Raw genomic sequence first — 27,476 nt, 5'->3', positions numbered from 1 at the left:
TCTATAGTGATTAAATCAGTTAATAAATCATGTTTTATTAAAGAAATTACCATTTATAATGCTGTAATTCTGTGTCACACTTCAAATATTTTATCCTGTGACCCCTGGAATTAGTTCTCACATTCAGAATATTAATCAAATTTATTATTCAAGGCGTTTGATTCCAGCTTCTTTGCATTCTACTTAGGTTGGCGCGGTTAGATTAGGAAATAATCAGAAATTATGTGGCTGCTCGCATTGAATCGTCACTGTATATTTTGTGATCACACACCTTGGCCTTTTCTTTTACATCACTGGTCGCTGCTCTCGCCCCGCTAAAATGACCATGACATTATTGAACTTCATTATCCATTATCACAATTAGTTGTTCATAAAACCGCAGACCAGAATTTAAAGCTAACTTGTAAAATAATCATTTTGTTACTCAAACAAACCTGCTGAGGTGTGTCACACATCTCTCTCTCTCTCTCTCTCTCTCACACACACACACACACACACACACACACACACACACACACACACACACACAGACAAAGCCCTTTGTACTGTCTTCCACACCAGCACTCCTCCAGGGGCCAATACTGTGCTCCAAAGCCCTTTAGAGGGGCAGCAAGCCGGAAAATGACCCCATGCTGTCCCCGCTCGCCTCAGCCCCGCCTGGTTACGCCCGTTTCCCAGGGACCCGCTGAGGGTCCAATACCCCTAGGCCTCCCTCTCACGCCACACTACCTCCCAGGGCCAAACGTTAACGGGGGCTCCTCGCCGTGGACAATGGGAGCCGGGAAACGTGGGAAAGAAATGTCACAAGGCTCTCTGACAACCCAGGTTCGACCCCCTGACCTCCAGGGCTGGTCCCACTGGGCCTCTTTATGTAAACACAGGGTGTCCAAACAAAAGCAAACCCCATGTTAATCAGATTCATAACCCATGTGAGAAGATGTATAGAAGCTAAGGTGTGGAAGCTTTAAGTTTGGACCGGTAGCTGCTTATTCATCAGACTGAAGAACTTTATCATTTGGTTCAATAATCTAGATTATTTTTTAAATATATATATAAATTCATGCGGGTTGACCAATAATGTTTTAAATACTCTGTAGTCTTCAATGGAGTCATTAACGGGATAAGGACAAAGTCTGGACAAGCGTCTGCTGTTTGAACTCCCCATCGCCTTGTAAACAGTCCCGGTCATTTAACCTCTGACCTTCTGGTAGTGTCTCCTCTCTATCCGTCCACCGCCTCTCTCCATATGGGAGATGCAGGTCAAATGAGGATATGGTCAGCCACGCTGCGCCCTCTGAGGGGTCGGGGGTGGGGTGGTAGCAGCACTGGGAGGACGCAGGATGTGTCCTGAGAAATGGCAGGGGGGCTATTTGTTTTGGGAGCGGGGGGTTAACGAGGGCATGATTGGCACTAAGAAACACTCGACTTAAGTCAAGACTCGTTGGCTGTGACTTTTAATTTTCTGGGATTAATGTGTGATTGGTGAGAGTCATGTTATGCTATCGAGTGAGCGCTATTTTAGCTTTTTCGTTGAGGGGCTATTTTCTTTAATTTGCTAAAAATATTACACTTAAAAAAAATATTACACTGCTTAAATCAAAATGTTATATTTGGCATTTTGAAATGGAAAAAAATATTACATTTGCACTCTCCTGCTTTTTCTCAACAACAAGCCAACTATTTGTCAAAAATTGTTTTGTAGGTGAAAAAAATTGCACATCTTACCAAGTGGTTACTTTTCATGACTTGGACAACCACTCGAGCTCCTGATAAAGTGGGCCTGGGTGTTTTTCTTCACCGGTCACATAATTGTGGTGATGGCCAGCGAGGCAGCTGGTCATCCTATTTACAAACAATGGGTCTAATCTGTTTGCTCAAGGCTCTTGACAAGGTCCCATTGATGACCTCTCTGGTGGAGAGCACATGCGTGGGTCAGACCACTGTGGTCACTAGAGGTCAGAGTTCACGAACCAAACACCACGACCTCACTCCCGGGAGACTCTTCCTGATGGACTCCTGCGCTAGTTAGTGGACATCATTAAGGACTTAGGCTGGACAAGTGAAGGGTTAATGACCCTTGACATGATGAGCAGCTAAAAATGGAGTGAAAGTTAAAGCAAAAAACTTGGCGAAGAAGCGATAATAATCAGGAAGGCATTTACATGCGTTAAAGTGTCACACCATGTGTCCATTGTCAATGTCATCTGGAGCTACCACTGACCTAGATATACTGTGATGTGACAGGACACTATAGGCAAATACATTTAGTTTTAATGCAGAGGAAGAATAGGAGCACACTGCAGTCATTGAATTCCCAGCACCTGCCTCCATAGAGCACCATGATGGAAAAGCATTTTAGTTTGAAAAGAGGGACAGAAATATGCACAGGAAGTCATTAACAATGCAGAACTGTGAGTGGAAAATGATAATTAACTCTGCATAGGGTCTTTAGAGAAACAGTCTTTGAGGATTGCATTTTCCAGTGTTGATCTCAAGGTTAACTATTCTGCATGGAAATAAGGGGCCAGAGGTGCTGCATTACCTGACCACGAGCTATATCCAGAATTAGCATGTTAATATGTGTTTTGTATCCGTCCTGTATGAGCATTTGCACGGAGGTTTTCATTTGAATTAGCACCGAGTCGGGTTGGGTTCCATTATCCACCCAGAAGAATCTTAACCACAACTTCTTGTGTAACAGCTTACTCGCTGCCCTTCGCCACCTCCACCCACCCAAGCCTCCTCCTCGTATTTCTCAATCTTCTCCTCTTCGTCATCTACATCATCATCACCATCATCAGCACCACCATGACCGCTTACAAACCCCCAAACTCACACGACTGTGCTATTTATATGGGTATAGATGAGATGCTGCATTGTCCCACGTCTCCTTGTAACCCCCATGATCATAAATCTGCCTGCATGGCCCGTGATCGTTTATGAGCACTTTACATGAAGATCACTCTCACAAACAACGCCCTTCAGCCAGTAATGAAAGCCAAGCGTCAAAGTTGAAGATCAATGTCAGGTTACGAGATTCGTGACAGGGCCTGCTTGTATGTAGAGGACCATATATGTAAAGAGGATCTCCAAGGGATGTTGATCAAGAACAATGGGAGATGCAATCCACGGCGATCCATTATGATAGCCCACATTTTGCTCTACACGACACTCAAATAATGGTAATTGCGCCTTCTTTAATTCAACTTTGGGCCTTTAAACTGATCCGTCACATTCATTCTTGACCTTGGAAAGATTTTTGCAATATTGTCCTAATTTAAGGTCTTCTCTGCTTTTTCCAGACCGCTGTTTGGAGGCAATACTAGATTTGACATATATTAATCAAATAAAACTAGACAATAATATTATGATTTGGACTTGCTGTCATTGCAAGTGTCTACTACTACTATATCTCATCTAGAGTAAAAATTGTGAACTTGATACTGAAACATTTTGAAGCCCCAAGCACCTGAAATAAACTGAATCCCCAGATCAAGACATGCTTTGAGCCAGTAGTAAAGGCCAAGGGTTAAATGACTGAGGTCAGAGAGTCTTGAACCTTCGTCTGGGGACCTCTCAGATCAATGAAAGGGTGTTGAACATGTGTACTTGTAATGGGGGATTGATTAGAGGAAGTGTCAGAGGGGATGACTGTTGTCTGGTCACTGATACAAAAGTGTAGTTTGTAATATTATAAAAGCATACAAACTGGATATTTTGGTTTTGAATGCTAAAAGACATGTTCACATCAAAGCTCACTTCAAAGGTCCAATTTGTAAGACAGATGATTTTTGAGTCTCACTTCCAGATTGTCAAATACCAACGTTTTGGGATGACGAACTGGGAATGAAACTTAAAAAACAACTTTCTTACAAGTTGGACCTTTCAATCGAGAGGTCGAACTACAAAACTAAAAAACAAAACCTACCTTACCAAATACGTTTGGATCTGCCCCGCATCCATTTTATGATGTCATGATCAAAAGTCCAAATTGTAGAATTTAGGGGCATCTATTGGCAGAAATGTAACATCATATTCATAATTATGTTTTCATGAGTGTATAATCAGCTGAACCTAAGAATTGTTGTGTTTTTGTTACCTTTTCATCCATTTATGTCTACAGAGGGAGCAGGTCCTCTTGCGCAGAGTCTGCCTTTGTCCCATAACCTTACATTGTGAAAAAAGCAGCTGTAAAACGGTGGATTAATTTTTTTTGAGGATCACAACCCATGCAAAATGACTCGTTTCACTATTATAATTTGAGCCATTTGGTCTGATAACATTTTAAAGTCTGGAAGAGCTGGACAATTAAATTTTTGTTCCCATCCAAGCTAGCCAGGCGCTAAACAGGAAGGCTTGGTTGGTGGAAGTCTCTAGTGCACACGCTCTGTGGACCACATGATGATCGAGGCAATATTAAACCCAAGAAGTCGAGCTACTTTGGCTTAATGAGCCACTGAGCAGCTCTCATAGGACTGAAGGGGGCTGTATCCAGCCCAGAACAGACAACCCAAACACCGGCCTTAGAGAAGGCATTTTTAGCTGGCTACGGTAGGGGAGGGTGGGGCGAGGGGTGTTCAGTTGGTTGCAATGTGCAACCTCACTGCTAGATGCCACTAAATCAGACACCCTGGAAGTTGACGGCTTGGTTAGGTTAACAGAAAGGTATGGGGAAAAAATGTGGTCTGGGTTAAAATGACTTTGTAGTACTACTCCGTTATCATCTTTACAATAATTATACAATAATAACCTCAAATACAAATCCTCCTTTACTCACATTATAATTACTATGGTTGCTAGAGGGATTGGTCACTTAAATGTAAACAAATGTGGTTGTAAGGCAAGCAACTGATTTTCTCGTTTCCTTGCGAGGACAGACTAGAAGAAGTACTCCAGAAAAAAAAAAAGTAATTCAACATTTATTAAACCAATGTCTGTTCCACTTTCCCTGCCTCCTTCAAACCTTGACTGCCTGGTGTTGACCTGATGCTGTGACCAGACTCAGCCCAGGCTGTGCCCAGGCAGGTACCAGCTCAGATCAGCTAGCCTGGGCCACAGATTAAAACATATCTCCCATTTGCCCACTTTCATCTACGGCCAACTGTCCAGCCAAGCATACCCTATGCCTTCTCACCCCTGCTTCCTCTTATCCTCTTCCTCCTCCTGCCTCTGCTCTCTCTCTCTCTCTCTCATGCAGGGTAGAGTGGCATGCAGGGACAAACCTGAGACCTTAAAAAAGAGAAGAAAACAGGAGGGGAAGGACATTGAGGGGTGGGGATGGTGAGGAAGAAAGGAGGCGAGGAGAAAAAGAGAAACGCACATTGTACTTTTCAAATGGATGGGAAATGATTCGCTGGGATTTGCTGACAATTATACGGTGGGGTTTAATCAATTCGGACCATTCACAGCGTGGAGAGGGCTGATCCCCCAGTACAAAGGAACAGACCGTGGGAGGGCGGTACCTGAGAAAGCGCCGGCCTGGTGTAAGTAACATGAGGCAACACTCCCCTCCCCACACATTGCACCGCAGCATATGGCCCCTCTCTGAACTTATTAGCTGGCGGATTAAGGCCAATCGCAGAGACCCAATGGCCTGTGGCTGCCTCCGTCGCACCCTCCCTCGCCCCCTTCACCCCCAGGAATGAGGCTGACTGACAAGGGGCATTGTGTTGGGCACCTAGATCGCCACACCCCTCACTTACCCTGTCATGCGGTGCAGTTTGATGAGGTTATTTGGTAGCTAGAACAGGATCTGACCATTAACCTCACAGCCACAGAACATACTGTACATACACGTAGAAATTACTGCCTTCCAGTATATGAGAATAGCTACCTTCAAACGTGTCTACATCATAATAATTCATAAGATAATTTTACCCTTTTCCCTTGACCACTATGGTAATACTACCTGCAAATTAGCAAGCTGCTCGGCTATGGAGTGGATTAAAAGCACCTGAATGTGAACACACAGATTAGCCCTGTAGATATGAAGTCTAATTAGCATCTCATTGCAACTCGACATGCGAGCTCAACATGAGTGCAGACACGCTGAGAGAAAAGGCTCCATTGGCCAGGGGTTGATTATAGGTCCATTATGCACACAGTACTTAGTGATGGGCTGAGAGGAGGAATTAAGAGCTTGATGGCTACTGCGAGGGGACCTGGGCTGAAGTACAGGGGTGTTAGCAGTCAACAGGGTCTCAGGTCTACAGGAGGCCAAGACTGGGGGAGGCTATACAGTAGTCTCTGGCCTCGCTGAGTATTCATGGAGAGAGATTTGACAAGAGAGGAGCCCCCTATTTAAGCCCTCATTTGATCTGGCAAGCGGCAGGTGATCCTCTGCCTCTTTTTGTGTCAGACCACGGGGGTTTGTCGACCCCTCGTGACCTGTCTTACCTGGCGCCCGTCAGGACACCTCATTTAGAGGGGAAGAGAGAGGCTTATTCAGTCCTCGGTATCCACCCATCACAGAGCTCCACCTGGCCACAGGGCTGCCAGGGTCAGCTCCACACTGAGACAGCGGGGGTGCTCAGGGCCAGCTTTGCTAATCCCCTCATATACCGGGAGGTGTTGGAGGACCCAAAGGCCAGAGATGGAGCAGAGGAGCCATCTTCCTGGTTCTTTTAGACAGGATTAGAGGGCCCAGCGGGGGATGGTCTTCAGGAGCGAGGCCTCATGCTTGGAGATCATGAAGGCATTTTCGAGCAGAGCAGAAGAAGGCTTGGCTTTGGTCCGCTTCCCCCCCGAGACCACCTGTGACCGATGACCCCACAGAGACAGCACCCATCCAGTTTACTGGAGGTACAGAGTTGACGTTACTGAGGAAAGCCTCTTCTTTTTTATGGTTCCTTCCAAGTGAGTGCTTGTTTGTTTGTTTGTTTGCTTTCAAGAAGGAGTTCTCGTTAGGCGAGAGCCGAGCAGTTGATCTTTAATGAGAGGGGAAATCCCTCTCCGCCTTCTTCCTGCAGGATGGTTCGCCATACCTTATCTTGAACCCCCCTTTGCTAGCTTTCATGTGTGTCTCGTCATTGCGAGGTGAGTGACTGCTCCTCAGAGAGACTGCGTCTTTGAGAACCAATGATTAATGCTCTTTGAGGATGGTGGTGGTTGTGGGGGTGGAGGGGGGGGTGTACAGCACCTCAGCTGCTTTACATACAAAGCAAAAGACCCTTCTACTTCCTACACAAACAGTGAAAGTGTGAGAGAAACACACTGGAAGCTGGTACTTCATAGATGTAAGTGGGCATCCTAAGAGGCACATCTTTTTCTCCAGATCTTCACCTCCTCTATCCCCAATCAACACCTCTGCACTTTGTACCGCACCATTTCTGACACGCTCTCACCTCTGAAAAACCACCACAGATGCTCGGCCTCTCTCGTCAAAAGCTTTTCTCACAAAAAAGAAATTGGCTTTAGGAGTGAACACATCCCGTGCTAAACAAATACGGCCGTAGAGATGAACATAACGGTCAAAAAAACAAACCATTAAACCTTTAAAACTCACACATAACAGCATTCCATTTCTTTCCATACTGAACATTGAATGAATAAAAAAAAACCTGAGAGTTCGCCAGTGATCACCACACTAAATACTTGCATTGCTCAAGAGCATTTAGCAGAGGCTATTAGATAACCATAATGATGAAACCTAGAATGGCATCAATGCAAGGGCAACTGTTAACATTTCAGATTAGCTCCATGCTGAACCTCGGGGTTCATTTGGCTGCATTTGCTTCCATTATCGACTGAATAAGCAGATCCGGCTGGCGGAGATCCATTCCTCTCCACACACACTGTAGCACTCTATCTCTGTCTGAGCCCACTCAAATCACGTTAGCCAGTCAAATCAGGTTAGCTCCTTTTAAGCGTCAAACGTACTTTTAATTCAAAGCATCACTTCATCGACAGCAGACTTGTTGGCATGCCAGAGCCTGAGTTGTCAGTGCCTCTGCACTGATCCACATCCACTGGGGTCAGACGGATCAGGATGTTGAGCCAGTCTGTGCAATGTGTGTGTGTGTGTGTGTGCGTGAGGGGGGTGTGTTGGACTATGCGATATTTTCGGGTTGGATGAGAAGAGTTACTGACAATCTGGCAGTCCTTCACACTGACATGTGTGTTTGATGGTACACACAGCCCGTCGTCAGCCTCCGTGACCCGGTGCTGACACCGAGGGTGGAGTGTGTGACAACGTGCTGCTGTTTGTGCTGCGGAGGACCACAGTTTGTTGAGGGTGGGTTGGCGCGGGCATGGACGAGGTTGGGGGGGTAGGAGCTGAGGACAAGGGGTGTGTCGAGACTGCCAGTCTCTGCGGTTATTGTCAGGCGCGGAAATAGACAAAGTGTTTCACTACCATCTTGATTCCACATTCATAGTTATTGCAGAAAACACGTAAATCAGAACAATTTCATATTTTTTCTATATTTTTAAATTGCTCCACGCACGTGAAACAACAGATTGGATTTTTCTCCAAAAGGTAAAGCATTTTTTGGGACAATACACACGAGTTAAACCTGTTTTTAACCACTTGTCAAATACACTTTTTGATGCTTGTGGTCATTCATTTCTGACCTGCATGTGAAAAGCAGACTTGTAGGCAGAGAGTAACACTGTGTCCTATCTATAATAAATCAGCAGGGTGAATGCAGAACAGCAGCGGTACACAGAAACAGTATTTCATAGCTTTCCATTCCGAGGGCTCGGCGTAGACATTGTTAGTCTGACTATACGAACCAAGCCGGATTTATCAACAGACCCCTGCTCTTATCCCACTCGCTGCCTGCCAGGTACGATTAATGTCCATTTCTATAAGCATAAAGGGTCCGAAGAGCAAAGAGATGTACAAGGTGCAAATGAAAGAGAGATTGACTCGCTGTCAAAAGTTGAATTTTCTCTTTTCATGCGCCTGAGGCCACACTTGCCTTGTGTAAGGCTAAATAAGACTCCCTGACCATATATGACATGATAAAAAAATCACAGGGCTCAGGCTGAGCTGCAAAGGCTTTAAGTTACAAGAACAAAAGCAAAAAAAGTCCTATAACTGTTTTTACAAACATATTGCTTTGTGCTTTGTGCTTTTTCACCATCTTGGAAAATCTCTAATGCTTTCACCATCTTTTCACTAATATCTTACTAATGTCTTCTCCCCCCCATCCTCGCACCGTTTCTTTGAATCTGCAGTGGCAATTTGATGCCATACACACAGGACAATTAGGCTCTTGAAAATAACCGAGACCGCGTTCTGACTCATATACACGCCGCGAGGTGGAGTCAGGTATGTCTGATTGTCTGAGGCTAATAACAGTAGAGTGGGAGGAAGAGGTGCACCGAGGAGACGTTAAAAAGGCCATAAGGCTTACAGCGGGTGTAGGCGGGTGTCTAAACGTGTGTGTGCGTGTTTGCGTGAGGGCACAGTGTTAGTGTAGGCACAGTGTGGTACGCTAACCCTATTCTGATAAATGTGTGGGATGGGAGGATCGTTGTGGAGCCCCAGAGCCAATCTGCCCAAGACCCTCATTGTAGCCTGAGGGCCTCCTCAGTGCCTTTCTCTACCTGTCTGTCTCTATTTTTCACTCTGCTGCTACTCAAACACTGCGGGATTGACGGGATAAAAAGGCTTTTCTTGTAGTTGGAATTCGGTCATTTTTTTTTTTTAAAGGAAATTCAGCAGCTCAACGACCAAATCACTCTGAAAAAATTGCCTCTGACTTGAAATATTAATCAAGAAATAAAAAGTTTCTGATTGGATTTTACGTTGCTTCAGTTTGAATCAATTAGCCTTAAAATATCATTCCCCGAAATCAAAATCAAAAAATCCAAATATTCTTGAAAAGGTAAACCCTTTCAACAACTTTCTCCGAGCCAATATTCTGCTGACAAGTCCATCATTAAGCGGGGCCCACATTAAGCCAAACGCACAATGCCCTCCTCTGTTCAGACTGTGAATTAGCTGCTTCGTTACAGTACGACAGGGAGACGCCTCACGACAATCACTCGGCTGCAACACTGTAATAACCGCGCCGTGCATCAACAAACAGACATTACAAAACGTGTGAAATATAGATGACACAAACGCTTTGTAAATGTAATTTTTGCATTTGAACTGATGAGTGGTGCAATATACAGAGCTGGAATCAAATAAAGATTGTGCAAGAGGAAGAAGAGAGCGATGCAGAATCAGTGTGTGTGTGTGTGTGTGTGTGTGTGTGTGTGTGTGTGTGTGTCTGTGTGTGATGAAGCTGAGCAGCAGACAGAATAAGGTGGTTTTGATCAGGAGTTTCTCTGGGATAATTGTCAGGATCTGCTGTTTGGAAGATGACTGACAAAAGGAAAAATATGACAGTGGAATTTGTTGAGGAAACATGAAAATGTGTCACACATCCGTCAAACAAAGAAATGCAATATTTATGGATTCTTGAAGAACCTCTCTCTCTCTCTATTTCTCTTTCCCTCTCTCTCTCTCTCTCTAGACACACACACACATGCAAATCGTTGAAGTCTCCTCAGCGTCTTCTCTACAAATCATTTCCCATGTCGTCATGCGTCTCCCTAACGTTCGCTCATAAAAGGATTAACATGCGAAAAAGGCTGTTTACATAACAATGACGGGAGTGTTTAAAAATCCACACTTCAAGGCGTGATTATGATAAGCATGTGAAAGTTTTAACAGGCCTTAAGCACGTGTGGGAGACGATTTCTATTATTTTATCAGCCGTAATGATGTTGATGATTGAAGGAGTACAGTGCAAAACATTTACCTCTTCAATTAATTGTGTGTATTTTTATTTGCGTGCATGCGTGTTAATTTTTTCCTTGATTTTACCGTTTCACCCCTCCGATTTTTTCTTGATCATTATCAGCTTTCACACAAATCCTTGTGAGCAGTGTGGGAAACTGAAAATAAATGAAGTAAGGATGAACCGGTGAGGATTTGATCTCGGCTTAAAAATAAAGTCATTTTTGTTCCATTTTTAGGCCGAGGCGCAGTAATAAACAGTGACACTGTACACACTAATATGCTGTTTCACAAAATGAAATAAACATAAATGGACAGGAAGGAAGGAAGGAAAAAAGAAAGAAAGAAAGAAAGATTTTTATTTTTTTTTAAGGAGAGCCCGTTGATTAATTAGAGCTATCTGTCTGCAGACCTCCTGGTATGATTAGACAAGCTCTCCACCCTCACTTCTTCTCCCTTTCTCTAACACACACTGGCTCGCTCACTCACAAACACACACTCACACACCTACTAAGAAAACAAAACCCCACTAATCATTTGAAGCCTGTGCTTTGTAGGTGGGGCCCGGTCATTATCAGGCCTCAGCAGTGCACGTTTTTGTTGGTTTTAGCTTTGCATCCTCAATCAATTGCTAACAGGAAGAACTTTAATCAGGGTTTTAATGCAGCTGTACAAGAGGTGGGCCGGCCCATTGTCTGGGTCTGAAAAGCCCGATCGGAGGGGAGTCCTCTTGCGTTTCTTTACATTCACCTGCTGGGCCCTATTGGGTCTCTTTCTGAAAGAGAAGGACAAGGGAAATGAATAAAGAACACTGTGTGTCGGCTCGACCAGCCTATGGGTTAATCAAGGAGCTACTTGTCACCTCCGCAGAGCCTCACAGTTCTGGCGGTTAAGCTCTCCCCTTCTCTTTCCCATGCCAATTCAGACACACTAAGGAGCTATGACATGATGAACAACAGCGGGCCATAACACAATCATGAGCTAATGATATGTAACTCTGAAATGAACATATGAAACACAGGAAAAAGGAGAAGGGAAGAGAGGAAAAACTGTACAAATCACGGTGAAATGCGATTACGAGGATGCATACAAACAGAAGGTTCAGAAACATTGTGCTGCGGCTGCTAAAATGTGTTTTTCAGAAAGTTATTTTGTTTAATACGAAGTAACATTCAAATACCCACAGGGGGGCCTTGTCAAACTGCACACGCTCCAAATATCGCAAAACCACAAATGCATTGTACCGAACACAATACACACTTTTTTGTTACATCGATTTTTTCCCGTGTGTTCAGGCACTTTGGTTGCTCGTTCCTCAGCCATGCATATAAACACATTTAAGGGGAAACATTTAAATGCCTCCTGCTGAAATTTAACACATGCACAGTTTGCTGTAAGGTGATGTCAGTTCAGACCTCACCAAGAACCTGGAAAACCTCAAGTATTAATGCACAGTTTTATCAAGAAAGCGTTATTTGCAAAGGTGCAGCGGGCCGTCTGCTGCATTTCAAAGCCTTTTAAATGATGCTCTTACCCCATCTAGTGAAAAGAAGGAGCAATTCCCATCATCCACTCAAGTGACTGAGCCAGTGTGTGTGTGTGTGTGTGTGTGTGTGAGTGAGTGTGTGTTGGATTTCTTTTAAATGAACCTCTCAAGACTCTCAAGAAACGGACAGAATTAAACGAAGTGTTAATATAATTCAAAATGTGATGTAAGTGTAGGAGTGTGCTTGGAGACTAAGCCAAAAGGAAAAAAGCACATAAATATTGTATTTGAACGTTCATCATTATATTAATTAAATATTCCTTCTGCTTAATATTCCTCACACAAAGACCACAAGAGGGCATTATTTAATCAGAGCGTTGTGGCAAAATCTATTACAGATTGCACTGATGTTGCAAAAATATATACAGCTTTAACCTTCTCAGATAAAAACCAAAACAAACAGTTGAAAAATGACTGAATAACTATTATTATTATTATTATTATTATTATTATTATTATGTTTCAATTAACATAAAAAAAACACATTACAGAAAAAGAGGGTATTATTTCAAAAACAAAAATGGGTGAATATGAATTCAAATGAATGATTTCAAGAAATAAATCATAAAGTCAGACTAGTACAATGTGACAATGGCAGAAATCACCGTCGACAATAAAAATGTATTAATTTAGACACTTCCTATCACCGTACATTTGTTTCATTGAGATTTAACTGAGCAAAGGTTCAAATCAACATTTTCGTATCAACATGTTTTCTGTACAAAAAAAAAAAAGTTCAACCCAACGTGTGTGTGTGTGTGACATTTCCAGGATAAAACGCGTGCAATTTGCGGAGCACACAGGGTGCTTTGGAATTATGCGTGCACTTTAAACAAGATTTGTAGACTGATGACTAATGGCTGATCCACCTGACAGAGCTTTTTGTTGGAGTCCGCAGGAAGCCTTCAGTGCTCTCCAGCAGGGATTGACGAACTTATAAGAAAAGGCTCTCTAACAAAAGGGACGGCGGCAATTAGGAAAACAAAAGAGAGGAGGGTGCCAGTGATTATTAGCTGGAGCACTTCGACAGCCAACACCCAGCTTTCACACAGTCAATTAGAGAGGCGATGAAGAGCGTCAGAAAATGTACCTTCTAATGGCTAATATTTATGAAACATGTTTTTATAAAGCAGTTAGAGGAAATGTGGATAAAAATATAATATCATTGAAATGTGTATTTGTGTAAGATTACTGTACCAAAATGGATGTTTCTTTCTATGCAAGAAACATGGCAATTATTTTCATTTCCTTCCTGTTTTGATATCTTTCTGTCATTATATTTGGTTTTATTTCCTAGAATAAACGAGGCATGCAAACTGTGAACCTGCCTGGCTAGAAAATTGAAAATGAGCATCGTGTTTAATTTATAATGACTGCGTTTAGACTCACACGAGCCTGCTCAATTAACAAAATTCAAACTGAGAAGAATATACCGTACACACGCGGCGGTTCAATTTTCTTCACTCAAATTTTTACAAGCTACGTGTAAAAGCTTATTTTGTGGTGTTTGAGCAGTGATTTTGACAGGCACTCACCGCAGAAGGTCAGCAATTCACCTGTAAGTCGAGAAATTACCCTGCCTAATTTTTGCTGTCCTTCAGGTGCAGCCTGACAGCCTCCTTTGCATTTTAATGCAGACAACCTGATTATTAAATCTTAGAGGGCTTTTTTCTTTTTTTTTGTCTGAAATAAATGGCTTGGGTTGCTGGGCAACCTGACTTGATCAAAAAGGGCTCCCCTCCCCCATTTTCAAGCTCATAATTCTTCGTCTATATTCAGACACCCAGTTCTTAATTAGATTAAGATGCAAAATCCCCCACTGCGAGCAAATTCACACTGATGTACCATCTCACTTACACACAGCATATACAGTATTGATTTAGTCATGTGCTCACCCTTTTAAAAATGTAGCTATCGGGGTGAAAGTGGTAAGTTTTGCAGGATTCTTAATTTCTAATCCGCTAATTAAATATTTATAAGTATTAATTGAAGAACGCATCGAACATTTAACTGGAAAAAAAAATGTTTAATTCATTGTGATGTTAAGGATTACTTTCATTTGCAAACTTTTACACTTTTCTTCCCGATTCTGGTGCAAATTATATAAATATAATAGAGAAAATATATATTTTTAAAAGAAAAATTAATTTGCCTCACAATTACACAACACAAAATACAGCCTGAATAGTAGAACACATTCATGCCCAAATACACAAATATGCTCCACGAGAACAGAGCCAACAGACCAGGCCATACATTACTCTAGCTGCACACTACACATGCACCTATTCACCCAAACGGCCCGGCTATTTGGAAAGGTGAGGACATCGTGCGTTGATGTAAAGGGTCATTTGGAGGACTCGTTGGAGCTGTGAAGGATTGGATTTTCAGCAGAACGGCTGCACTTTAACATCACTCTATCTTCTCTACGTTTCATTCAAAACTAAGGTGCTCAGAATGATGGAGCACGGTGTGTGTGTCTGTGTGTTTGTGTGTGTGTGTGTGTGTTTCACTCGTCTTGATTTGAATTCTGGCCTTTATAAATGTGCGTGACTTACTTTGTTTTCTAAATAAAACCCTTCCGAGGGAAAAACTGAAACATTTTTTGCCTCGTTTGCGTTTGTCTTCAAGGTAAAGTTAAATGGGTCATTAAATTTCACTCAATTCTCACTGGTCGCACTATGGAGGAAGAAGTTGTATGCATAAAGCAAACCAAGGACAGTTGGATTTGCCATAAAGAGCATGCCATTTTTGCTCTCCCTGGAGCTATGGCTTTGATTGAATCCTGAAATGAGTTGAAATGTCACAAATCCCTACCAGTATGCTCGAAGTGAAAATTGGCCTTGGGGTTTTAAGGTTCCCATTAAGGGCGTGCTTAACACATACTGTTAAGTGTGGTTGGAGTGCATCAAAAATACAACATAATCATGTGTCTCCACACACTCAAGCAAAATGTCTCTAAAATACATTGATGCTGAGTCTCTCTGGTGGAGCGCCAGAGAGACTCAGGGTCGGGCCTCGGCAGGACTGAGGCGAGAGGAAAGCCAAGGGGCAGCTGGGTCCAAATGAAAGCAGGCAAAAAGCAAGCAATTATCATGTCAGAGTTGTACCAAAAAAGCTGTGTGAATCTTGTATTTTCCTGCAGAGTATTTCTGATTTGCAACTTAAAGCAGAATTCTCCAAAAAGAAATCTGGGATCTCATTAAAAGTGCAACACCAAGGCACTGATGTTTCACACGCATGTAAAACCGGCTTCTATCACCAACTTCCTTCATATACCACCGTACATCTGGCTCCTTTTGATGTGAAATTACAGCGTATGATACCTTCTACAGTGTTTTTATTAAAAATAATAAACCCTTGCCTCTACATCAGCATCTCCTTTCAGACTGGTAACTCCTGAATCATTCTGAATGCACTGATTTGTTACAACCATCCTCCTTCCTCGCTGTCCCTCATCTTCTCAGGTAGCTGTATTTTCAGGAAACAGGAAAATGACTCTCCTCGCTGCTTAGTATTCGCGTCACGTAAAGTGGGTCTGTGTTCCTCATTTAGTTCTGTACTGTACAGCTGGGGAGCTGTCCGGCGCGCGGCGGCAATATGCAAATGACTGTGGATTTGAATGGAGATGGAGGTAGACACAAAGCTCAATTAGAGACACAGAGAGAGAGAGATGGTGGGGGAGCGTTGAATGTCTGGAGGGGAGGGGGAGGGGAGAGGACAAAAAAAAAAAAAACCCTTGGCTGCTTAATGCCAACCTGAGGAAACCAATGTACGGACACATTCAAACACAAAGGCGCACACAGATAGCCGGGCAGATTTCTAAATTCTTCAGACAGGCAGCTGATCTCTGAGGGGCTCAGACAGCTCAGCTCTGTGATGCGTTTCGGTCACACCAATCACGCCGAGAATATTCCACATCATCCATATCACACATATCATCAAAACAAAAAGGTGTCAGGCAAGCACAGGCGCACTTCCTCTTTTGTTTAAAGCTCAAAGACAGACTCTCCCATGCGGAAGGAAAAAAAAGTAGTATGAAGGGGGACGACGGCCATTTTGTTCTCGGGTGTTAATCGATGCCCAGCAGCAGTCTACACATCACCTGACCCAGCTCCTGCACGAGTGTCCTTGGAGGAGTCTCTGACATCAGCGCTGCCACCCCTGGTTGCCACAGCAACCCCAGTGCAATTGGAAGGGAGGGGTGGGGAGGCGGGCGGGTGGAGGGCAGAATAATTAATATGCACATATGGGGAGTTTGAATGAGGATTTAATTGTATTTGTTGGTGTGTGAAGCTGAAATGGATTGAACGCCACAGCAAAAGACGAGGAATATCAGAGAAGGGGGGAAAAAAGGGATTAAAGCGAGCTCATTGGTCAGAGAAATCATTTGCATCGTTGTCAAGGTTATTTCCAAATGATTTCCTTTCATACAAGAAAGTAACTTCATAGATGAGATGGTGGGGAGGTGGGCCATGGGGTGGGGATTATCCTCCCTCCTCCCTCCTCCTCTAGATCCTTCTCCTCCTCTTCCTCCTCCTCCTCCTCCACAACATTATCATCATCATGAATAGTTTACAAAGCTGTGTACAGCCAAGGTGATGCTCCACACGGCAACAATCCATCGGTCAACATCTGACTTGGTGTCGGCGAATTGCAATCATTTCACCGTGCTCGGAATTATTTTAACATGCAGCCGGAACGTAACAGACAGACTTGAGGCTAACTTGATCAGGGAGGCTCAAAGATCATCCAGCTGATCTGGTGATGCCACACAACGCCCCCCCCCCCCCTTACCCATAAAACACTGGCTGTCAGATTATATGGAAACATCCTTTAGTCACAGGGACACACACTCCTGAACGTTGTTCCACACCACCTCTCACACACACTTCAAACACACACAGGAAGTTGCAGCATTTCTTCAATAAATAAAGAGACTGCAGGCTGCTCTGAAGTCTCATTACTGCCAAAAAGACATATAATATTCAACACCAATGTTAAAGAAAAAAATAGGCTACATCATTTTTTCTTCTTCTTCTTTTTTTTTTTTTTAGATATTCTGACTCAAGATAAAAAGATTCAAACGAGTCAGCTGCACCACTCTGCGGAATTAAGCGAACCAGCAGAAGGAAAGGTGTTTGGTTTAGACTGACAACAGACGTACATGCACACGGTCACTCACGCACGCACGCAGACATTATACGCCCTATCAGCGCCCGCACACACGGGCGCACATACAGTAAACGTCGCAATGGTCTCATCAATAATGCATCGGCTCTTCATGTTTATGCAATTTACAGGGCAAGACCGAGCGATGGATACTGTAGATGCGAGCATGGCGCACCGCGCGCGTCGAGCGTTTTTACAAGCCTATCACAGACAGAGCTCAGACACGAAAGTTCAAATCTTCCTCCGCCTTTAGAGAAAGAGATTAAGATAATAAAACAGTCCTCAGCACATACCTGTTAAAGCATTATTTCTTTGATTCTGGTTTATGCAGGCTTGAAGGGCTTCATGATAACACCGCACTAAGGAAATAAAACTGTAGCTGTGGTGATATGCAAATTAACGGCTCCCGCTGGATGCAGGGGCATTTATTATTCATAAATTACTCATGTTTATGCAAATGACGGTATACGGAAGCACTAGTGGGGGTTGAGTGGCTCCGTCTAAACATACTGTGTGATTCAATTTCTGTCATGCTCTTCCATCTGAAATGATCCGAAATCCAGGCATTTCAGCAACACGGCGCAGTTATTCGGAAGTTTCATCCAGGTAGTCAGGACTGAGATGGAATCAAGGAAGGTGCAGGGAGCTGTGCAAATCAGAAAACGCCTCTGCTTGTTTATTTACTTTTCTATTTGATTTTATTCTTTAAAAAACAGGTTGGTTAAACCTGTGGGACCCCCTGCTCTGCGTCAGAGGTGCGTTTTGATCAAATGCACAGCCTTTGTTCAGTGTGTTAAAGATGCTTTTATTAGTTAAATGTGCTTGAAATCTACAGTAATTTCCAAAGGCTATGAAAGTGTGAGAGCCGGATAGCTTCGCACTTTTTTAATAAATGTAACAGCAGATCATAGGCTACTTAAATTGCTCTGACAATTACACAGTATGTCACGTGATTTGAATGCAACCAATTATCCACAGCTGCGACATAAATGTGAATTTAATGAGATATTTGAGACTGGAAAGACAAACAAGAAAACAAAACGTGGCTGTTTCAGTTCAGTGTGTGTGTGTGTGTGTGTGTTTGGCAGAGAGAGAGAGAGAGAGAGAGAGAGAGAGAGAGAGAGAGAAACTGCTGACTACATTTTTTATATCATCTTTATTCAAACAGAAATAACGTCTTCTGAGTATATAAATAACAACTACACCAGGTGGACCATAAGTTGTACAAAATAAAAAATATTATTTTTAAAAATCAAAAATTTAAAAAACAAAAATGATTAAAATAAAACGTTTTTGTCAGTACATTCGGATATAATGTAAAAATTGTTTAATATGAGCAGGCAGCTCCAACAGGCTCGGCCTAAGAGTTTGGAGTTGTTGCTCAGTGCATTTTTCTTTCGCGCGCTGTGTCCTAAATTACGGTAGTAGTGCGTCATCAACAGGGGACGATGCTAACGTAAAAGAGTGGCGACGCGGATAATTTGTACTCTTAGCTGGTGTTTGTACTTCTTGGGAATCATTTTTGAAGTTTCACGAGTAACCAAATAGTCTTCATCCTTCACAGCTCCATGCTGCCTCACTACATGGTCGTCGTCGTCAACGTTATCCGGTTTTGAATGGACTATCGTACATTTAGACATAAATAAGGTAAGTTAAGTGATGCTAGCGCAAACCTGTCAAACTGTGAGCAGCAGGCTAACTTTTCTCCGTTCACCGTTCTTTTATTTCGCCTTTTGGGACACTTTTCCTCTATTTTTTGTTTTTTGTTGTTCTTTCAGACGCCGTCATGTTCCACAACAGCTCACACAGAAAATACTGGATATTTAGAAATGAAGAGGAACTGGAGCACATGAGATACAAGGCTAATCAGAAATTCCGTAACAAGATACAAGAAAGTGGGAAGGTGAGTGTTAAATAAAGACAATAACAAACGAAAACAGAATGTCTTTAAGTGATATTTAAGCTCACTTCCATCTGTCTGTGTGTCTTCATGAGCCCGGGGTGAGTGAGTCCTCGTTCCTGGAGCGTCATGAGGAAGACGTAATATTCAGACACTATGAGAGGAGGATGCTGGACTTCTGCAATGCCTTCAAACCAGTCATGCCCAAGTCCGTTGTGGTATGTGCGCGCTTTCTTTCCACCTGTGTGAGAACAACATGACTTCGCTGCCTGTAGATAACTGAATCACGTGTGTCTCATGTCATCTGTGCAGGGTACAGCCCTCATGTTCTTCAGAAGATTCTACACGAACAACTCTGTCATGGAGTACCACCCCAGGATTATCATGTGAGTAGTGTTGATCGTGGTAAAGAATGAGCAGGGACGGACATTATTTAATAGGAAAGTATAATCTGCCCTAGCTGCAGGTAAAAGTAATTGGTGTAACTAGAGATGCACATCTTAAGCAATTTCCTTCATTGATAGGCGGCTGCCTTAACAATCGTTTATAGGTTAATCATTAATAATATAGGAAATATATTGGATGTTTTTCTATCAGAAAACTGTTGTAACTGCTGAAGTGATCGGCGTTCGTTAAGAGTAAGCTTCATTAGGCGTTAAAAAACAAGTAAACACCAAGTTACTTTAATGATAAAGTAAATAACACAAACATTTTCGAACCGCGCCAGATTATGATGTTTCCAGTCAGGGTGGTTTCTGTAGCTCCGCTGTTAAAGTTGTACAGAATTTGGCTATGTATGTAGTTTTTGGAAAGTGTTTGTAATTAGCAACAAGATACTTTTTGATGTATTTGTGCCCATCTCTGATTGTCGATTAATACATTTTTAGTCTGTGAAATTCTTTACAGGATTAATCAATTTATTATTAATAATTAACATCCCAATGCGTAACATTGAATTAAAACATGGATTAATTACTTGCTTTTATTTGTAATTTCTAGCAGATAAATCAGGTTATCAACCAATTATTCACTCTATTGTTAGTGTTTTTGAGCTTTTGATCGTAGTTTGAAATGGTGTATATAGATGATGTGCAAGTTCCCAATACTTTATCAGATCCTCTCAGCTTTATTCTAGTTCAATACCTCTAAATCACTGCCCACATCTACAAATGAACAAAGTGAAAAACAATGACAATGCAGTGTGATCATCAGGCAAGTAGGATTGAGCAATAATGGGCAAAAAGTGCTAATATACTGTGATATGTATTGCAGCATTTTCAAGTCTTTTATTTATTGATTGATTTATATTGGCACATATGTTGTATGTGACTTTCAGCCCAAGTTAAGTAGCTCCATTTTGGAAAATGCTTTAGTGTTGATGTAAGTAAATTGATGTCAGATTGATGAATAACATTTGACACTGAGTCAACATGACACTGTTTTATTCACTTCATACTTGGCCATCAGTTCAGACTCAACTCAGTGTTGAATAAAGTATATAAAAGGTCTATACAACCTTTTAAACTTACTTCCCTGTTTCAGGCTGACGTGTGCATACCTGTCCTGTAAAGTGGAGGAGTTTAACGTGTCCTGCACCCAGTTTGTGGGCAACCTCCTGCAGGAGAGCCCAGCAGGGCAGGAGAGGGTTCTGGAGCAGATCCTGGAGTTTGAGCTGCTGCTGATTCAACAACTCAACTTTCACCTGGTCGTCCACAATCCCTACAGACCCATGGAGGGCCTGCTCATCGACCTCAAGGTAGGTGGACTCCTGAAGAGCTTTCAATGCTTCTCAAGTACTCATAAATTAATTTAATAGTTCAGATTGTTTGTCCTGTTTCAATGAATTGTTGGAGTAACATAAATGTCATCCCTCAGACTAGATACCCTACGCTGGAGAATCCAGAGACCCTGAGGAAGAGTGCTGACGACTTTCTGACTCAGGCAGCCATGACAGACGCAGGACTGCTGTTTCCTCCCTCTCAGATCGCTCTGACAGCTATTCTGAACAGCGCCTCAAGAGCTGGTCTCAGCATAGAGAGGTGAGTCTAAAGGTGTGCTCAGGTTAAAAATAATGAGCAGTGCTAAATTTAAGTTATTAATAGGGCTGGGCATAAAACATTAAACTAATATTGCAATATTTATAGGTTACATTTTGATACAGTATATTTCTCCATATTTTCACTAACTAACTAACTTTACCATAATGCAGCCTTTAAAACCAGGAAAGGACTAAACTTGTGTTATATCACGATAAACGATATCCAAAATCTAAGACAATATATAGTCCTTATAATGATAACGATATAATATAAGTATATTGTCAAGCTCTGCTCAATAATAATAAATCATTTTGTTCTATAATTGATGAGAATTTGTAACTTCTTTTTATTGGTGAAACAGTTTCAATAACATTTTGTTAATAAGTTTCGTTTTAATGGTATTCAATATCAGTAATTGCAAACACATTGACATTGCATCACTAATCAGGATGTATGATGCTAAGTATCGATTGTGTATATAATGTTTTTGGTGTATTTCGATGGATTTGTCCCAGGAAATGCAAAACACCGAAGTTCTCATAGTGTTATGTATTATAAACATATTATATGTATAAGTATATATCTGTGTTTGAAACCTGTTTATAGGTAATATGTATATTTATTTATAAACAGTGAATGTATGAAAAGGCAACTGATTCTGAGAAAAATGGCTGTTTGACCATCTTTCATTCATACGTTTGTGTAGTAATTAAAGGGAAATGTTCCGGAATAAAGACGAAAACCTTTAGGGGAAAATTCCCCAAAGTGAAAGTTTCTATTTTGTGTGTTAACTGACACCTTTTTGTTTATTGTTTCAATAGTTACCTGACTGAATGTCTGGGACTGAAAGGGGACAAAGAGACTCTCTCAAAGATGTACGACTCGATGAGACGTGAGTAAACTGCACCTCCGTTTTGACACCACAAGATGGTGATATTGAGCTGTCCTGCGCTTCACTGTGGTATGATACACAGAACACAATTTTTCTGAGATTTAAGGGAATGTTTTCTCTGTTCATCCAGGGATGAAAACCCTCCTAAAGAAGTATGAACTTCCCAAAGCGGAGGAGGTGAATGTTTTCAAACAGAAGCTGGAGAGGATCCATGCGGAGTTAGCTTCAAGCAAGTAAGGAGAAAGTGACCTGCTTGTGTTATTACAGGATACCTAAAAGGTTTTCCAAACGCAGAGCGTTGGGGAATATAATGTTACTGTCACATTAGAATGTACAACTTAAATGTGGAGTTGAGAAGCCAAATGAAATTTATGTATGTATTTTAACTAGTGCTGAGATAAAGACGGAACTAGAGTCATGGTCACTGGAAGTCAATCACAGTTGGGGGTGCTGTGAGGTTGGTCTGTATGTTGACGTCTTAGTAATTCAAAAACTTTTTGTGTTAATTTGAATGGCCAGAATTATTTTAATCTATGACTTATTATAAACAATTTACAACAATTTGAAAACAATGAACAGCAACACACTATAGGTCGAAGAAGGGACAACTATAGTCAACAGCAAGGAGATGGAAGGGGGAGGGAGAAAAAAATTCCCCTGACTCCATTATGAAATCGCTCAATTTTGTGAGCTGTTGAATTAGGAGAAACTTTACAAACTTTGATAACATTAGACTTGTTGATCAAAGTTTTTTTTTATCATGTGGACACTTCCGTTCATATTCTCGTGCTAATTCACTCGTCCACATGAGTGCTCATTGCATAATACTTTTATTTTTCAATCAGTTGTTGTTGTTTTTTTTTTTTTAAAGTGCCTCATTTCAGGGGGTGCTGCAGCCCCCTCAGCACCCCTACTTCCTGCATCCATGACTAGAGTAGTGTAACTTTAGGCACAAGTTTAGTTTCAACATTTAACTGGAAGAGTACTCAGTAGAACGTATACCTGCGCCAAGGGTCCAACAGCCCCCCTTTAATTCAATCATGCTAATCTAATATCATTGAAAACATATTTAAACCTAGATCTGGATTTTTACTTGGATCTGCATCGAGTTGTACTCACTCATAGATACCAGCCACCTAAGTACAGCTGTTTCATTAAGATTCATGAATTATTCCCTAAGAAATGTATGAAACTTACTGTAGTGTAGTACATTGGTGCTGCTACGTGTATGCTTTTGTAATCACAGATTCTATCCCCCACACCCAAGTAAGCAACTCAAGTTTTCCATTGCCATACGTAGTAACAGTTTTATTTTAGCCAGGTTGTCGTATCTAAGATGCAAAAAGGTTCAAGGTTCAGTTTCAGGTAGAAAAATAAAAAGGAACACATCATCAGCTGTATGAAATACAGAAAGGAAGTACAACAGCACGCCACATTCCTACCTACATCATCCATACCATGTAGCACAGCTGATATTGGTATTGCTGATGAGGAGACTTTCAGGCTCATTCGTCATCATCTCTCTGTTGCCGGTCGTCTGTTTAACACTTGGTGAGGTTGGTGAGGTCCGTGGTATCTTAAGTGCAACTACAGTAAACAGTTTGGTAAACTCTTGAGCTATGACAGGCACAGATTCAGACTTTGCAGCGGCTTGAATCATCAGGAGGCACATGAGGCCCACCTTTACGACTATGACTTTGAAGTTGATAAATCTGTGCATGACATGACTTTTCAGGATGGATCTATATGAAAAAACAGTCAGTGCAGAGGTGTGCTGAGGGAGAGAAAGAGAAGACTGCAAATGCACGAAAGCTTTCGTTCACACCCCCGAGGCTAAGAGGGAGTTCAGGTGATGTTTGTTAGAGCAGCATATATGTAGGCCCACACACTATAGCAGGATCCATTCAGGGTTAACACATGCACAGGACAGGATACAGATATCTCCTACAAAACTTAGACTATCTCTCAGCTCTGTTCGGCTATAATCATACACAAACACCTTTTACTGCTATACAAGCCTAAGTATATAACATCAACAAACAAAGCAGCGTATAAAAAATGTAACAAGTAGTGTCAGTGCTGCGTGGTAGTTCATACACAGACGGTGGAAGTTGTCGGTGGTTTGAAGGAAGAGCTTGTCATGAATCAGGTGACGGTGCGGGCAGGCGGATGCGGTGTAGAAAGGGAGTTAAGGCTTGTGTCATCTTGGAGAGAGGTGCTATGTTTGAATTCCCTGATGACGGCAGAAATCGCTACTTCAATGCTTTGGACGGCCTCCCCTACAGTAATCCTCGCAAGTTTTGTCCAAGGAAAGCAGTGATCAGGGTGCCACGTTTGTCTGGTTCAATCACAACCCCATTCAGTCCGACGTCTGAGGGGAGTGGCAGGCATACCAGGATTAAAGAGGTTCAGACACTTCTGTAGCTGACTGTATCTCAGGTCCATCTTCATAGAAATCATCTCTTCAAAGGTCTCATGTGACAAGGCTTCTTATCAAACTTGAATCAGTTCAACACACTGTCTGTAGCATTTTGGGAAGGGCTTTGGAAGGACAGTATTCAGATATGCAGCAAGTGGTTTCCCATGGAGAACAGCCATATTGCATTTGAACTGCCAGGAATCTAGGCCACATGCTTATAAATACAAACTGACTTGAGTCTTCAGACGCGCACCTCACGGGATGAGGCCTGACTTTGGCTGCCTGGTGGGCTGTGTGGTCTGACTACCACACTTTGATTCTCAGGTGGGAATCTGTAAAACTCACATTACCTGGATGGCAGCAGCCAGTGACATGATGGTGCACTCTGTCCTGTAAGATAAAGTGGACATGTTTGTGAAAAGCACAAGCTCTGAGAATCATCTGATGTGGCTTTATATTAAAACGCTTACAACCGCGATTCCTTAAGAGTTGGGACGCTGTGTAAAAAATTGTAAAAAACAGAATGCGGTCATTTGCAAATGAACTGTTTACTAACAGCAAGTGTTACCAAGCCTTTCCCCATCCTGTCTAATGAACGACTGAGCCTTTCATATCCAATCATGACACTATCACCTGTTTCCAGTCAACTTATTTACCTGTGGAATTTTCCAAACAGGTATTTGAAAGCATTCCACAACTTTCCCAGTCTTGTATTGGCACTCTGTGTGTGGTTGCTTGCATCAAATTCAAAATATAAACATTAACAAAAATAAATAATTAGGCTGATGAGGTAAATCGGTTGTTTTCAGTTGAGTATGTCAGAAAAGATGAGCAAATTATCACAGTTTTCTGTCAAACACAGCGAACCAACTTTTTGGAAGCGGTTGAACTAATTAAGACTGAAAATTAAATGTATGAAACTACAACTACTGATGGTGATCATGAAGGCGTAGAGGAAACTAGATGTCACATTCTTCACCTAAATGAGTGTTGGAAATGGACTTGGAGGGGTTGGTCACAAACATGTATGAACGCAGTTCACCAACAGATATGGCTTGCAAAGATAAACTCTGATCATGAAATATTAACAAAAGCAACTATGAACTTGCTGTTCTTTTATGTGTTAACTTAACGGCTCACAGTAAAATATTTCTTGTATTGCAGCAAACGAAAGAGAGGATATGAAGAAGATGGTCATGTATCAAAGGAACCACGTATGACGGAAGAGGTAGGATAATATTTTGTGTTAAAGGTAAACTTAGTTAAGCTGCATATTTCTTGTACAATCCTTCTGAAATTAACTTCTTTCTTATTGCAGGAATGGACTGATGAAGACCTGATATGAGCATTCAAACAAAGTTTTAGTTATTATACCACTCAATTCCAATATTGAGCCATTGAGGTTATATGACCATTCCTATAGAAAATACGATGGAGCGGCATAAACAGTTAACAGTGAGGTTACCTAACAGTTGCATAAATGTACATGTTATATTAATTTTCTACAAGATATAGTAGAAACTTGGGTTTAACTTTGTTCTGCAGCAAGAATAAAGATATTTTTCTACATTTTGTGTGTTAATGTTTCTGCAGATGAGGGAAAAACAATAATCTTTCCACATAACCAAGCCAGTTGATACTTTGTCCACAGTTTCTCCATCTTTGTCAGGGGACAATAAACGACTCCATAATCTACTTTACAAAAACTGTTTAATAAGTGCATGCATGTCTGATACAGTCTGTACTATTCAAAAAATTTACTGCTGTAAACACTTTCATTTTACTTGGTTTCTCTGATTATGTGTCTTGTCTTGCATTGAGAAGTTTCAGAAAAAGATCTAAACCAAATAATCAAAAAAATAGCTGATACAATCGGAGGAAAAAAAAATTCAGCTCATCTCACTTATATACTCATGATTCCAGCAAGAGAATTTATTCTTAATATAAAATAACCATACTTTTCAGAAAGACTTTGTTCCAATCTAGAAAACAAAGAAAGAAAAAAAAAAAAAGAACAAATAGACAGAAATGCTAGTTTCAGCACTTTGCGGATATTGTCACAACCTTAAAATAAATCGGTCAATTACAGTATAAAAAGCATTATCGCTCATAATCCAGTTACAAGAAAGGGGGACTGAGAACTAGCTTCTTCATGTCAGTTTCCTCATATTAAACAGGATTTTGGGGGGGAGGGGTACACTTTGGCAACCTGTGCTATCAAAACACATAGTGGGTACATAGAAACCACTTTTGAAATCTGAATATTTGGCCCTCATGAAGAAGGGAATGAAATGTACCCAAGTCAGACTCATGAACAGTTTATGAGGGAAAATATTGTTTCCTGTGCATACAGCTGTCAGTCACTGGTGCAAGTTTTTTTTTTTATTTATTTGTTTTTAAGTACTGCGTCGGTTGTTGTACTCAGCTGCTGTTGTTGCATAGCTCTCTTGTGGTGAACGGGACAAGATGGCAGGTGGGTGGGGATGAGCGGGACTATTGGAGGAGGACATGATGGAGGGGTTGCCATGGTGATGAGGGTAGAACATGCTCAGTCTCCTCTGTGCTGCACTCCAGTGGAGGAGACTTGTGGCGGGATGGGAAGATGGGAGGAGAGGAGGAGTGCAGTACTACCTGTTGCTGTTGGACATGGCATACTGAGTCTGCTTCTGCTGGAGGAGCTCTGTGATGGCCAGCAGCTTTTTCAACACATGCTGCAGAGAGGAAACAAGAATTAGATCAATCTTCTGAAAAAGAGGACGGCATAAGTCGTGCC

At 41.8% G+C, this 27,476-nt stretch overlaps 2 protein-coding genes across 3 annotated transcripts in view; one reads left to right on the top strand and one right to left on the bottom strand.

Moving 5' to 3' along the window:
• The first annotated feature begins 18,910 nt into the window (after positions 1-18,910).
• On the top strand, positions 18,911-26,272 carry ccnh (cyclin H). Its single transcript, XM_084360401.1, has 10 exons — positions 18,911-19,100; positions 19,232-19,356; positions 19,449-19,571; positions 19,666-19,739; positions 20,896-21,109; positions 21,229-21,392; positions 22,214-22,284; positions 22,415-22,517; positions 25,868-25,931; positions 26,022-26,272. Exons 2-10 carry the CDS (start codon positions 19,240-19,242, stop codon positions 26,046-26,048), a joined length of 957 nt encoding a protein of 318 aa, XP_084216527.1. The 5' UTR covers positions 18,911-19,100; positions 19,232-19,239; the 3' UTR covers positions 26,049-26,272.
• LOC311261609 (ras GTPase-activating protein 1-like) overlaps positions 23,552-27,476 on the bottom strand; it is a 30,346-nt gene continuing 26,421 nt past the window's right edge. Inside the window, exons 25-26 of one of the 2 annotated variants that reach the window (XM_084360399.1) lie at positions 27,335-27,414; positions 23,552-25,093 (exon numbers count right to left, since the gene is read on the bottom strand). In XM_084360399.1, coding sequence (XP_084216525.1) covers positions 25,045-25,093; positions 27,335-27,414 — 129 coding nt within the window. In that variant the 3' untranslated portion in view covers positions 23,552-25,044. Of the gene's footprint in view, positions 25,094-26,396; positions 27,415-27,476 lie in introns of those variants that run through there. The other variant, XM_084360400.1, reaches the window with a different exon arrangement.

This window comes from Pagrus pagrus, assembly GCF_965226575.1.
Source record: "Pagrus pagrus genome assembly, chromosome: 8".
Lineage (NCBI taxonomy): Eukaryota > Metazoa > Chordata > Actinopteri > Spariformes > Sparidae > Pagrus > Pagrus pagrus.
The sequence above is the reverse complement of the archived record's forward strand: the minus strand, read 5'-3'. Positions and strand labels throughout refer to the sequence as shown.

What these genes read in the sequence shown, in the direction of transcription:
- ccnh (XM_084360401.1), top strand. Translation starts at nt 19,240, where the DNA reads ATGTTCCACAACAGCTCACACAGAAAATACTGGATATTTAGAAATGAA. An exon ending in TACCACCCCAGGATTATCAT is followed by an intron (nt 19,740 to 20,895) that starts GTGAGTAGTGTT and finishes TCCCTGTTTCAG; the next exon opens with GCTGACGTGTGCATACCTGT. An exon ending in AACCACGTATGACGGAAGAG is followed by an intron (nt 25,932 to 26,021) that starts GTAGGATAATAT and finishes TTCTTATTGCAG; the next exon opens with GAATGGACTGATGAAGACCT.